Source organism: Rana temporaria, chromosome 8 (genome assembly GCF_905171775.1).
Source record: "Rana temporaria chromosome 8, aRanTem1.1, whole genome shotgun sequence".
In the NCBI taxonomy this organism is placed as follows: domain Eukaryota; kingdom Metazoa; phylum Chordata; class Amphibia; order Anura; family Ranidae; genus Rana; species Rana temporaria.
Genome location: NC_053496.1, coordinates 49,409,316 through 49,424,267, shown reverse-complemented (window position 1 = coordinate 49,424,267; position 14,952 = coordinate 49,409,316). Strand labels below are relative to the sequence as shown.

Below are 14,952 nucleotides of genomic sequence, written 5' to 3'. Positions count from 1 at the left end.
GATGAATGCAACTAACCACCACTACATATAGAAACATAGAAAAGTGATGTAAGAAAAAGATTGAGTAGTTCATTGAGTCTGCCCATTTTTTTTCTTATTTTTTTTTCTTTTTTCTTTTGTTATTTGTTTTTTTCCCCACTAACTTTGTTGTCTGACTATAGATTTAAAAAAAAAATCATTAACCTCATTGTCTGACTATAGATTTATGTTTATCCCAAGCATGTTTGAACCTATTGACTGCTGACTGTCTCACTACCTCTGTTGGTAGTTTATTCCAATCATCAACCATCCTTTCAGTAAAATAATACTTTCTAATATTCGTTTTGAACTTTTCTCCAGTTAGTTTGAGATTATGGGGGTAATCCACAAAAGGGATACGCCGGCGTATCTACTGATACGCCGTCGTATCCCTGTTTCTATCTATGCGACTGATTCACAGAATCAGTTACGCATAGATATTCCTAAGATCCGGCAGGTGTAATTGTTTTACACTGTCGGATCTTAGGATGCAGTACCTCGGCCGCCGCTGGGGGCATTTCTCGTCGAAATGCCGCGTCTGGTATGCAAATTAGCACTTACGGAGATCCACGAAGCTTTTACGCTTCGTTTTTTCTCCGTAAGTATTAGTTTGCTATCGCAAATTTAGGGCTGCTTTTACAAGGCCTAAACTGTTTACACCTTGTAAAAGCAGACCCTTCTACCCCGCGTCGCTGTCATTTTTTTTTCCGCCGCAACGCGTTTTTTTTTTTTTACGCCCGTCGCGATTCTCAAAACCCGGCGCAACGTAAAACCGTGCAAAGCACGTCGGGAAAATGACGTCGGGAGCATGCGCAGTACGTCCGGTGCGGGAGCGCGCCTAATTTAAATGGGACTCGCCCCATTAAATTAGGAACGCCTTGCGCCGGACGGATTTAAGTTACACCGCTCAAAATTTCTAGGTAAGTGCTTTGTGGATCGGGCACTTAGGTAGAGATTTTGCGGCGGTATAACTTAAATGCCAAAAGTTAAGTTACGCAGGGTTTTTGTGGATCAGGCCCTATGTTCCTGTGTTCTTGATTTTGGTTTCATATTGAAAAGACTGCCTTCCTAAACCTTATTCACCCCTCAATGTATTTAAAGGTTTCAATCATGTCTCCCCTTTTCCTTCTTTCCTTCAGACTGTACATATTAAAGCAGAGGTCCACCCCCCAAAAAAAAATGCTTCACTGCCTGTTTCCCTTCCTTAGAATGGCGGCGCCGGCATCCGTTATGAGGGACGGATCAGCATCAGGCGGCCGACATCGCGGGCACCCTGGACAGGTAAGTGTGCTTATTAAAAGTCAGCAGCTACAGTGTTTGTAGCTGCTGACTTTTATGTTTTTTTTTCTTAAAGCCGGACCTCCGCTTTAAGTTCCTGAAGTCGCTCTTGGTATGTTTTATCTCCCACACCTTTCACCATTTTTGTTACCCGTCTCTGAACTCGTTCTATCTGATCAATATCTTTTTGTAAGTGAGATCTCCAGAACTGGACACAATATTCTAAATGAGGTCTCACTAAAGATCCTAATAGGGGAATCAGAACCTCCTTCCTCCTGCTGGTGATCCCTCTATTGATGCATCCTAGAATTCTATTCACTTATCCCACTGCCTGGTCACACTGTTTGCTCATTTTGCAATCATGTGAAATAAGCACCCCCAAATCTTTTTCTTCTGTAGTGCTGGCTAACCCTGTACCCCAATATTGTACTTTCTCGGGGTATTTATTATTTTACATTTAGAAATATTGAACTGCAGTCTCCACTGCTTTAACAAATCTTCCAGCAATCCTAAAATCATGTTCCATGTTACAGACACCTCCAGGGATATCAACCCTATTACACACCTTTTTGTCGTCAGCAAACAGACATAACTTTCCCAACAAACCTTTAGTCATATCCGTTACATATAGATTAAATACAACAAGACCAGTACAGACCATTGTGGTACACCACTAGTGACTGGTCTCTGTAATGACACTCTGGTATCTATCCTTTAGCCAACTGCATATCCACTGAACCACCCAAGGGTTAAGTCCTATCTTGTATAACTTTTGTATTAGATCATTATGTGGAACGGTATCAAATGCCTTGCTGAAATCAAGATACGGTATATGTCCACAGCACCCCCCTGGTCCAAAACACTAGTAATATAATCAAAAAATTAAATCAGGTTAGTCTGACATGATCTGCCCTCAGTAAAGCCATGCTGCTTTGGGTCCAGCAAGCTGTGCATTTTTAGGTGATCAATGATCCTTCTTTTCAGGAGTGATTCCATTAACTTGACTACAATTGATGTTAAATTCACTGGCCTGTAATTGCCAGGTTCTACCTTGCTGTCCTTATTGTGGATAGGTACACTATTAGCTGTCCACTAATCATGGGGAACTTCTCCTGTTAGAAGAGTTTGATTAATAAGATCTGTTAATGGTCAACTATATCTCAACGTTCTCTAAGGCCTCGTACACACGACGGGACCTGTCCGATGAAAACGGTCCGCGGACCGTTTTCATCGGAAATGTCCGCTGGGATCATTTGGTCTGATGGCTGTACACACCATCAGACCAAATTCCCCGCGGACAGGATACGCGGTGACGTGGCCGCGACGATGACGCGGCGACGTGCGTGACCCTGGAAGGTCAATCCTTCCACGCATGCGTCGAATCACTTCGACGCATGCGGGGGATTCCGGCCCAGTGGACATTTCCGATGAGTCGTACTGACCATCGGACATGTCCGATGGACATGGTTCCAGCGGACATGTTTCTTAGCATGCTAAGAAACATTGGTCCGCTGGAAACCTGTCCACTAGGCCGGGAATCCGGTCGGGTCGGCCGTACAGACGACCGAACATGTCCGCAGAAACATTTTCGGTCGTGTGTACGAGGCCTTAGAAGTCTGGGATAAATACCATCAGGGCTCATTGCTTTATTAAGCTTTACCCGAGCCAGTTCCTCTTCTTTAACCATGACCTGGATAAATGAGAACCTTTACAGACAGGGTTTGAAGAAAATTCACATATTGGTACGATTATCTACATCAGGGGTCTCCAAACTTCGGCCTGGGGGCCAGATGTGGCCCTTTGCTTGCCTTTATCCGGCCCTTGGGGCATTTTTTCTTCTACTGACAATGGGACACTATTCCTCCCACTGATACCAATGATGGGACACTATCCCTCCCACTGACACCAATGATGGGACACTATTCCTCCCACTGACACCAATGATGGGACACTATTTCTCCCACTGACACCAATGATGGGACACTATTCCTCCCACTGACACCAATGATGGGACACTATTCCTCCCACTGACACCAATGATGGGACACTATTTCTCCCACTGACACCAATGATGGGACACTATTCCTCTCACTGACACCAATGATGGGACACTATTCCTCTCACTGACACCAATGATGGGACACTATTATTCCCACTGACACCAATGATGGGAAACTATTCCTCCCACTGACACCAATGATGGGACACTATTCCTCCCACTGACACCAATAATGGGACACTATTCCTCCCACTGACACCAATGATGGGTCTGGAGGATAGTAAACTGGCCCTTTGTTTAGAAAGTTTGGAGACCCCTGATCTACATTATGCTGATATACATGATTGTTTTCAAGTGACTTATTTTGCGCCTAAAACTCACAATGTATTTGATGCTGGTGGTAGTTGCACCTTTCCCAACTCCTTCTTCTGTAAATAAGTAATCCACTTGCATGCTGTAACGCATATTGCAGGACAACTGATCCCATAGAGGTCTTATACGTATATGGCTCTGTGACTTCGAGAAAGAACGATAGAGCGTTATCTCATCATAGGGGTTACTTCTAGCATTATTGATGTAGTAACTGCTATATTCATCCCGGCCATAGCAGAGGTCATTATCCTCATAAACAGCCTGTGGAAGTAAAAAGAAAGACAATAAATTATTTAAAAGATGTTTAAAAAGACAAAGTTTCATTATGATCAATGTAAATTAAAGCCCAACTGAGCTTTCAGTTTAAATCAGCTAAATACATGCCAGGTGCATCAACACAAAGGTGTTTTTCTAAATCAACCACAACCTGAGTGGGTGCCTCGGGGAAGCAGGGGAACTGTACTGAGTAGACTGCTGGGGGAGGTAGGATGGCTAGACATTTGGAGAGCTCGATACCCTATGGTCAAGCAGTTTTCTTGCTTCTCTAAGTCTCATGGGTCCCTGTCCCGTATAGATTTGTGTGTGGGGTCCCCTCAGGTTCTCCATATGATCCCTAAGGTAGAGTACTTCCCGAGGGGGGTCTCCGACCACTCCCCACTGGTGGCCCACCTGACTACCCGCCCGATCTCCTCACTGCCCAGGGCCCCGTGGAAACTAAACGCCTTCTGGCTGAAGCTGTTTACCTCCCATGATCAGATTACACGCAGAATGGAACAGTATTTTGAGGAGAACTGGGGAAGGGAGGATCGAGCCATGAGTTGGGATGCCCTTAAGGCCTGTCTGAGGGGAACATTTATTGAGGAAATTGCAGTCATTAAACACAACTCGTCCGATCTTTTAGATCGGGTCGAGGACCAGGTGAGGCAGCTGGGGCTAGCATATGTCTTAGACCCATCGGAGCCCGCGAGGGAGGCGTGGACGTCGGGCCAGGATTCCCTGGACCGGCTGAGATCCTCCGCCGCGGAGCGAAAGCGCTTCTTTACCCAGCAGGCATACTATGAAGAGGGGGAGAAGACTGGCCGTTTGCTGGCCAGAATTGCCAGGTCTCAACAGGCGTCTCCTGCCATAGGAGCGATACGCGACACGCAGGGACGGCTGGTGAACGAACCTGAGTTGATTTTGGAGGAGCTAGCTCATTTCTACTCGGAATTGTACAAGGTGCGAGATGATTTTACAGACGCAGAGTTGCAGGGTTATATTGATGCGGTTACACTCCCAGTATTGAGCGGCGCGGCGCAGGCTGAGCTGGAGAGGCCGCTCACCCTGGAGGAGCTCCGGGAGGCGGCTTCTTCTTTTCCTAATTGTAAGGCCCCGGGCGACGATGGTATACCCATTGAAGTGTACACTCAGTATGGGGAGACATTGCTTCCCAAGTTGCTCGAGGTGTTCAATCATTCGTTTGATACGGGTGACCTACCTACATCCATGACAAGGGCGAACATTGTTCTGCTGCTGAAGGCTGGTAAGGATCCTCTGGATCCAGGGTCATACCGGCCTATTTCCCTTTTACAAAGCGACGTCAAAATTCTTGCGAAGATACTGGCTATACGGGTGAATAAAATTATCCTATCCATTATACACTCCGACCAAGCGGGCTTTATGCCGCGTAAATCCACCGCGACGAATCTCCGTCGGTTATATTTAAATATGCAGACCCCCTCGGACTCCGTTGGCCACAGGGCACTGTTGTCGTTAGATGCTAATAAAGCCTTCGACAGTGTCGGCTGGCGGTACCTGTGGGCGGTGCTGTCCAAATTCGGATTCGGTCCCAGATTCTTGAGGTGGGTACGTCTTTTGTATGCTGCGCCCAAGGCGGCCGTACGAATGGCTGATAGGATGTCCCATGCTTTTGCTCTGGGCAGGGGGACCAGGCAGGGTTGTCCCCTGTCCCCCCTGCTCTTTGCTCTGGCTATTGAGCCTCTGGCGGCCCTGGTGAGGGATTGTGGGTCGGTCCGCGGGTTCAGATATGGTGACATGCACGAAAAGATCATGTTGTATGCGGACGACATGCTCCTCTTTTTGGAGGATGCAGAGGAATCCCTTCAACAAGCAATGGCCATAATCACTGACTTTGGTCGCTTTTCAGGCCTCACCATCAACTGGACAAAGTCAGCCCTGATGTTCCTGGATGGGGAGCCGACGCACGGGAGTAATCTGCCGTGCCCGGTCCCCATAGTGACGTCCTTTAAATATCTGGGGGTCTGGGTGTCCCCCTTGATAACCGATTACTGTAAGCTCAATGTGTACCCCTTATTGTCCAGATTCAGGGATAAAATTCAGATATGGAATAGACTGAAGATGTCACTGGCGGGTAAAACCAACCTTATCAAAATGATACTAATGCCGCAACTGCTGTACTTCCTTCATAACGCGCCGATTGTTATCACCCTAAAAATATTTCGTGTAGTCAACTCTCTCTTTCGACAGCTGCTGTGGCACACTAAACCCCCTAGGATAAAGCTAGAACAGCTCCAGCGCCCAAAGGAGGGGGGAGGCCTGGCTCTGCCCAATCCATGGTTGTATTATCTGGCGGCACAGCTGCAACACCTAATAGGGGTCATGGATCCTCTGCCCACGACCTCCTCGGCTAGGCTTATGCTGCGGGGATCTGGGGCAGCCTCGATCCCTGAGGGGTTGGAGGCCCGCAGGTTCCATAGATCCAACAAACGTATGCCCACCTACGCTCTTGTCCAGAAGGTGTGGAACAAGGTCAGGCAGCTTCAAGATGTGTTGGGGTTTACTGAGTTTAGTCCCATTTGGGAGAATGACGCATATGTGGAACTGGCCAAACTTGACCAGGGCCACAGATGGAGATCCGTGGGGATTACGCACCTTAGGCATATTTTTCGGAGGGGGGCTCTGATGTCCTTTAGTGAGCTGAGGTCCAGATTTAACTTGCCACCCACCATGCAGTTTTATTATATGCAATTGCAGCACGCAGTGCAGGCCCAGGGGGTAGCTGTAGAGTGGGTTCAGTCCCCCACACCCGTTTTCCGAATGTTAAGTTCCGCGCAGGACACCAGGGGCATGATATCGCAATGCTACGGCATGCTTTTGGCGTCATTCCTTGAGGGGTACCCGATGAAGGTGGCGGAACAGTGGGAGACAGACTTGGGACCCCTGGAGGGTGAGGCATGGGAGGAGGCGCTGCAGGCCGTTAATACCTGTTCACTAAATGTATCACAGAAAGTCTCCCAGCTCTACATACTGTTAAGGGTGCACTTCACCCCGGTCAAACTTTTTAGAATGGGCAGATCTCCGGATCCGCTATGTGGTCGCTGTAGGGCGGCTCAGGGGGATCTGATTCACCTGCTCTGGCGATGCCCCAAGTTACACAGATACTGGACTGAGGTTCTGGCTACGCTGAATTCGGTGTTCCAGACCAACGTCCCTATGGAGCCGCTCCATTGCCTACTAGGTGTCCTGGAGGGGGTGATTGAGGAGGAAGGCACCAGGGTGGCATTCGCTAGAGCTCTATTTCAGGCAAGAAAGCTCATTCTCATACATTGGAAATCAAGGGAGGCGCCTTTGCTAAAGACCTGGGTCCAGCATATGGGTAAGACACTGCTAATGGAGAAATTTATCTACCAGCATAGAGGTAACGCAGGGAAGTTCCTTAAACTTTGGGATCCCTGGCTTGCGATACCTGGCCTAAGCCCTTTGGAATTGGTTCAAACTAGGCTACTTGGTGGGGTTTAGTGGCATAGGACATGTGAGCACTGTTGTGTAGTAAAGTCTATGATGTATGACCAGCAATTCTGTTGTAATAGACTAAAATGTATTGATGCAAGATGTCATTCTGTTTATCGTATTCCTGTAACAGTATGTTTTATGAGCAATAAAAACCTTTTGATTCAAAAAAAAAAACCACAACCTGAGTAGAAAAGCCTGCCTCCTGCCAGCATACTGTAGGGAAGGACCTTTGCTCTTTGTAGGGAAGCAGCGATCTCATTGCAGAGGTCAAGAATGCTTTATACTGAGCCAAACCCTGCATGTTAGTAAAGCCCATGATCTCTGCTGACAACTCTGACTCAGCACAGGGCATGCCAGACCTTTGAAGAAAGATCACAGTTCCCCCACAGAGAGCGAAGATCCTTCCCTACAGTCTGCTGGCAGGAGGTAGGCTTTTCTACTCAGGCTAAGGCTTACGGTGTATATATATATATTTTTTTTTCAAAATATTACATTTTTATTAATGATTTCATTGTACGTAAAAAAAACGAATAAAGAGGTTTTTTTCAAGTCTTCATAATAACACAGGCTAATCATTTCTTATTGTGAAGCTGGTCCTTGGTTTTTAACTGTCATCAGTTGTTTTTACAATTTGAAGTAAACTACATGGTAGACCATAGTGTCAGGAATTGGGCACAGAAAAATATATCTCAATTTTAACCAATCTGGAAAGCAGGCATGATGGAATTGCATGTAGATTTCATGGAAATTAGTCTTTCAGAGTTTTCACAGCTGCTATCTAGAGATGACTAGAGAGATGTAACAGGAGAGAGGGAACAATAAAGAGCTCATAACAGCATCAGGTACCCTTATATCAGCTAGAATAGGTCACCTTAGAAACTTAGTGGCACTTCTACAGTGATTACATGCAGCCGCAAAAGCACAGTGTGCAGGATACATCATGGCACATGTGCAGAACTTTCAGAGCACAATATAGCATTTAGTGTCCCATGCCTCATGGAATATGTAAAAAAAAAAAAAATCCCAAGAGGCTAAGGGTTGCTGGGGCTACTCCAATCTTGCCTTGATAAGAAAGGCGGAACTCCAGCATTCATTTAATAATGGGGAGGAGCCACATTATATACAGTTGAAAGAAAGACTGAAGGCTAGCTTTAAAGCAGTAGTAAACCACATTTTTTGGTATGGTATGCATACCCATACTAGCACATTATGAAATGCTTACCATAGAACGAAGCCCTCCAGCAGCGCACTGTAACTACTGAAGGTGCTTCCATCTTCACCCGGTCTTCCTTACAGGTTTGTGTCCTCCAGCCATCTGATTGGCCGTGCCACAATGACGTCACTCCTGTGGCACAGAACTCTGAAGGGTATGCCATCCCTTCAGATGCATGCACCAGTGATGTCAATGACTGCATGCAGTGTGAATATCTCCTAAACAGTGCAGATTTAGGAGATAGTCACAGTACCTACAGGTAAGACTTATTATAGGCTTACCTGTAGGTCCAAGTTAAAAAAAAGGGTTTACTTTCACTTTAAGTCTAGCTTACAAAAATAAGCCTGAAGAACGTCACACTCAGCAAGCATTTTGCAAACCTCTAATAAATATGTAGTGAACGTTGGCATAACTTGCTTCCTAAATGCCCCAGATAAACAGGTACAACACATTTAGGAGGATTTGTTTCATCCCTGTGTATCTCCTGAGGCTAGTCACTTCACTGGGTTTACGTAAGGGTTTACAACTACGTTAAAGCCTTTATTTACTCTTTCCACTCTGAAGAGATTTTAGATGGCTTCGATAAAGCTGGACATCAGCATGATGCATTCAGATTAATGTTTACAACCAACATTTTTTTAAAGTGCCTGTGTGTATTTATCCCTATCCCTTTATGTGTATTCTGTACGTACAGAAAGGGTGATGTTGGCCTTGTAGTATGAAGATGTGTCGATCACAGTCTCAACTCTTCCATTAGCGTCCGTTGTTAGACATTTGACATCTGCTCCATCAATCCGCACTTTAATTGCTCTAGAGGCCAATGGCTTGCCTTTCTCATCTGTTAATGTTGCCTAAAATACAAAAAGTATACACAATTGAATATTGTCTTCCATTAAACAAAAACAGCAATTAAATCTAAAGCCAGCCCTACATTTGGGCGGGATCAGTTGAGATTTGATGTATGGGCAGGCTGATTGCACCCAAGTTGAACCATCAATCGATTTGGGTACAACCAGTCTTTTTTACATTCGATTACTCCCGGCATTTATAGCTGCTAGCAATAACTATTGCATTCTGCCAGTCAGGAATGCTGCCCGTGCCCCCTCACTAGCAGGACACAATAGCGCTGCGGGAAGCATTGCCACATCAACACTAATGGGGGAATCAAACAATTTTCTTTCCTTCCGTCTGTGGTGGAAGGAAAGAAAATGTAGTCATCTATGGGCCGCTTAAAGTCTTATTGAATTTTTTGCTAGAAAATTACTTATAACCCCCAAACATTATATATATTTTTAGTAGAGAGCCTAGAGAATAAAATGGTGATTGTTGAAATATTTTATGTTACATTGTATTTGTGTAGAGGTCTTTCAAAAACATTTTGGGGAAAAAATAGACTTTAATGAAATAAAAATAAAAACAAAACACAATATTTACCCCACTTTTTTTGTAAAATGTGAAAGATGATGTTACGCTGAGAAAATATATACCTAACATTTCATGCTTTAAAATTGCGCACACTCGTGGAATGGCGACAAACTACACAACTTAAAAGTCTCTATAGGCGACGCTATAACATTTTTTACAGGCTATCTGTTTAGAGCTACAGAGGCGGCAATCTAGTACAGGAATTATTCCTCTCGCTCTAATGTTCACTGTGATACCTCACATGTGTGGTTTGAACACCGTTTACATATGCTTGCGCGACCTACATATGCGTTTGCTTCTGCACACAAGTAGGGATGGGGTACTTACAAAAAATAAAAATCTTATTTATTTCACCTTTTCTTTTTTCTTCTTACACTGTCCCTTTCATTTCATTTTTTAGATCACTTGTAAACATCCCTTGTAATAGAAATATGGAGGACAGGTCCTCTTTATTAAGAGATCTGGGGTCAAATGACCCCAAATCTCTCATTTACCTTTAAAAACAAAATATATATATTTTTTTATCTTTAGCTTTAAAAAAAAATATTTACTATGGCCCAAGAACCCGGAAGTAAAGTTAGACATCGCCCTGGTCCTTCAAAGGCATAAAGACGAGTGGCGGCCATCTTGGCCTCTACTTTTCTCCATGCCCAGCCAAGGACCGCAATTGGATCGCTCCCGGGCTTTACCGATCCGCTGCTTCTAAAAGTGATCCGCTCACGTGATCACTTTTATCTGAAATTAGAATCGACCATAGTGATTTTTTTTTTAATAAATACCTGGTTTATGGCAGCTAGCTGCTGCCCTAACACTGGTATTTACCATCAAAGTAATGATGTATTTTTACTATGGGCCAGTCGGCAAGTGGTTAATATCTTTGTTGCATTGGGGAGATTTCCCTTTACTTCATTTCCTGTAGGCACAACAGGTCTTAGATGGCAGTCACCAGAACAAGTGTCCCTATTGGGAAATTCCCCTTCTATTCCTGTTCTGTTGAAAACTCAACTTTTTGGATTCTCCCCTCTTAGTCCTGGTGGCGATGGACAAATAGGGTGACTTTACCCAAAAGTGACACCTGTAGGAGAGGCTCCAACACACCCAATAAACTCATTAAAAAATATATATATATATATATATATATAGTGGTGGCAATTGTGTAGTGTGTTCAGTGCACATATGCTCACATGTTTGTATTATACTCACAGCAAATGGTAAGTGGACTTTATTGTAGTATGAGCCTATGCTTCCACGATCCAGCTGGAGGATGGCAAGCCTGTTTGTGATCGACATGTAGCAGGAAGTAGGAACCAGAACGCCTGTGAAAAAAGAGACCATGTTTGTGAATGACCTCTCAGGGCTGACTGTGTGTGTTGTTATTCACTTATGTTCTCTCCCCGTCATACATAATTGTCCTCCATAGGGGCCTGGCAGCCAAACTAATCTCAGGGCTGACAAATAACATATGAGGCTGGCGTCATGTTGACCCTCTAGAATTTAATATGTTAAGTGAATGACACAAAAAAAGTGTAAAGATAGTCACTTCTGTCCTTTTTATTAACTTAGAGCATGTGGGCAAATTGAGGCTCCCAGGCCACATCCAGCCCCCTACTGTCGGCGTACCTTTATGAGCCTGGCAGCTTCTGAGAAAGCGAGGCATGCTAACAGATGTCCAAGTGGAGAGCTGCAAGGAATGGAAGGAGAGAGCCTGAGAAGCTGGTCGGTACAGCGGGAAGACTCGTTTCTGGTGAGAGAGCATTGCCTAGAAGATGTCCTGACACTCTCCCACCACTCTGCTACCCAGCTAAGGTCTTCCTATGTTAGCACCTGCATGCTGCAAACCTTGGGAACCAGACACCAGTTCTTCATTCCAGGTCAGGATCTGCAGAAATACCCACTGTACCATTCTCAGGGTCTATCCTTCCAGTCACAGGACTTTTCAGAGGACATTTGGCAGGGCGTGGTGTTACATAGCTTCCCCACTGCCTGATTTAACTCCTTTAACAATTGCGTGCATTGCATGTGGTTGTGGCGCAGCCCCGTTGAACTCAATGGGCGGGATTTGTTTAACCACTTAAGCCCCGGACCTTTAGGCAGCTAAATGCCCAGGCCAGGTTTTGCGATTTGGCACTGCGTTGTTTTAACAGACAATTGCGCGGTCGTGCGACGTGGCTCCCAAACAAAATTGACGTCCTTTTTTTCCCACAAATAGAGCTTTCTTTTGGTGGTATTTGATCATCTCTGCAGTTTTTATTTTTTGTGCTATAAACAAAAATAGAGCGCCAATTTTGAAAAAAATGCAATATTTTTTGCTATAATAAATATCCCCCAAAAACATATATACAAATTTTATTTTTCCTCAGTTTAGGCCGATACGTATTCTTCTACATATTTTTGGAAAAAAAAAAATCGCAATAAGCGTTTATCGATTGATTTGCGCAAAATTTATAGCATTTACAAAATAGGGGATAGGTTTATTATTTTTTTTTTTTACTACTAATGGCGGCGATCAGCGATTTTTTTCGTGACTGCGACATTATGGCGGACACTTTGGACAATTTTGACACATTTTTGGGACCATTGTCATTTTCACAGCAAAAAATGCATTTAAATTGCATTGTTTATTGTGAAAATGACAGTTGCAGTTTGGGAGTTAACCACAGGGGGCGCTGAAGGAGTTAGGGTTCACCTAGTGTGTGTTTACAACTGTAGGGGGGTGTGGCTGTAGGTCACCCACGGAATGGCAGGGACGTACATGTACGCCCATATGCCTGTACGTGCCATTCTGTGGATGTACATATACATGCGACGGGCATTAACCGGTTAAATTAGTTATTATTGTAATTTGGAGATTTGGATACATCTGAAATTCCGACTAACAGCCAAGAAACAGCAGTCGGCAGGATTACTTCCATCAAGGCAGAACTACTTCTTTTTTTTTTTGCTTCTTTTTGGGGGGTCCGTCGAATGCTGTGATTGAAGATGATTGGACATCACAGGACACTTTTTTTGTTTGTTTAATAAAGGAATTAAGGAATTGTCAAAAACTCTCTCCTGTAATCATTTTTTTTTACACTTTTCTTGGTAAATGGGTAGGGGTACAAAGTTCCCCAAACCCATTCATATAGGGGGGGGGGGCCCTTGTCAAAGGGGGCTTCCAGATTACGATAAGCCCTCGCCCACAGACCCCCACAATCACTGAGCAAGGGATGTGGGGATGAGGCCCTTGGCCCCATCAACATGGGGACAAGAATGCTTTGGAGGGACCCCAAAGCACCTTCCCTGTGTTGAAGGCAAGCAGCCTGGTATGGTTCAGGAGGGGGGGTGCTCGCTCCCCCCCATTTTCTGGCCTGCAATGGCTGCTTGCTTGGATAAGGGTTTGGTATAGATTTTGGGGGGAACCCATGCCATTTTTTTTATTTTGGCGCAGGGTTCCCCTTAAAATACATACCAGACCTGAAGGTACAGGGTTCCCCTTAACCACTTCAATACATTGTGTTATGTATACTACACTGCCTGTGCTGACTGAATATAGAGTCTACACTGAATATCTAGTCTACACTAAATGCAGAGTATATATATATATATATATATATATATATATATATATATATATATATATATATATATATATATATATATATATATATATATATATATTTGTGTGTGTGTGTAGCGATGTGGACTAAGGTCAATATTGTGCAATTCCCCATCATTCTTCACCTATATACATATCCCTCTACTATAAAAGAGTATGGAGCTTCGTGCCATGCTCTCTTCTTCATGGGCCTTGCTGTGCGCACATCTCCCTTTGTGGAGAGAGAGGCTGTGGCCTACCACACAGTGATCAAGTGATTCCAACTTGACCCTGGAGGGCCTAATCATGCCTGCTGTTCGTTGAACATCTACGCGGCACCCACCCAGCAGAGCTACACTACAGTTGCTGCCATCCATCAGCCATGGGTCATCAATGGTCACTTCGCTGAAGGACATCTCTTCCAGGGTTGCTCTCTGCAAGGTGTAAGCCAGTCTGGTCGTTGGTGAGAGGGCAATTGCCCATCCTTTGCAACCCTTCCTAGTTACCCCTGCTATATGAGGCGTAGCTAATGTTAAGTATGGCCGTCGTTCCCGCGCCGAGTTTTGACATTTTTACGTCGTTTGCGTAAGTCGTTTGCGAATAGGGCTGGACGTAATTTACGTTCACGTCGAAAGCAATGACGTTTTGCGGCGGATTTTCGAGCATGCACACTGGGATTTTTTCACGAACGGCGCATGTGCCGTTAAAAAAAGTAAAATACGCGGGGTCAACTGCAATTTTAATAAAACACGCCCCCTACATCCCTATTTGAATTAGGCGGCCTTACGTCGCAACACATACGTTACGCCGCCGTAACTAAGGGCGCAAGTTCTTTCTGAATAAAGAACTTGCGTCCAAAGTTGGAGCGGCGTAACGTATCGGATATACGTTACGCCCTATGTATGTATATATAAACTAGACTGTATGGGGCAGATCCAGGTACATCTGCGCCGGGCGCAGCGTATCCAAGATACGCTACGCCGCCGTAACTTATCTTTTTTAAATCAAATTCTCAAACAATTTGATGTAATGGGGGGCGTGTTTTATGTAAATACGTCGTGACCCGACATAAACGTTTTTTTGGAACTGCGCATGCGCCGTCCCTGGGGTATCCCAGTGCGCATGCTCGAAATTAAACCCGGAACCCGCCAATGCTTACGACGGTGATGTCATTCTACGCAAATTCCTATTCGCGAACGACTTACGCAAACAACGTAAAAAATTAAAAATTGTACGCGGGAAGGACGGCCATACTTAACATTGAGTACGCCTCAGTATAGCTAGCAGCTTTAACTATACGCCGGAAAAAGCCGAATGCAA

The 14,952-nt window shown here is 44.8% G+C and overlaps 1 protein-coding gene across 3 annotated transcripts in view; it reads right to left on the bottom strand.

Moving 5' to 3' along the window:
• LOC120946917 (ovostatin-like) overlaps positions 1 to 14,952 on the bottom strand; it is a 136,150-nt gene that overhangs the window by 81,955 nt on the left and 39,243 nt on the right. For all 3 annotated transcript variants that reach the window (XM_040361741.1, XM_040361740.1, XM_040361739.1), the window contains exons 11-13: positions 11,262 to 11,374; positions 9,326 to 9,484; positions 3,677 to 3,928 (exon numbers count right to left, since the gene is read on the bottom strand). In XM_040361741.1, coding sequence (XP_040217675.1) covers positions 3,677 to 3,928; positions 9,326 to 9,484; positions 11,262 to 11,374 — 524 coding nt within the window. The remainder of the gene's footprint in view (positions 1 to 3,676; positions 3,929 to 9,325; positions 9,485 to 11,261; positions 11,375 to 14,952) is intronic.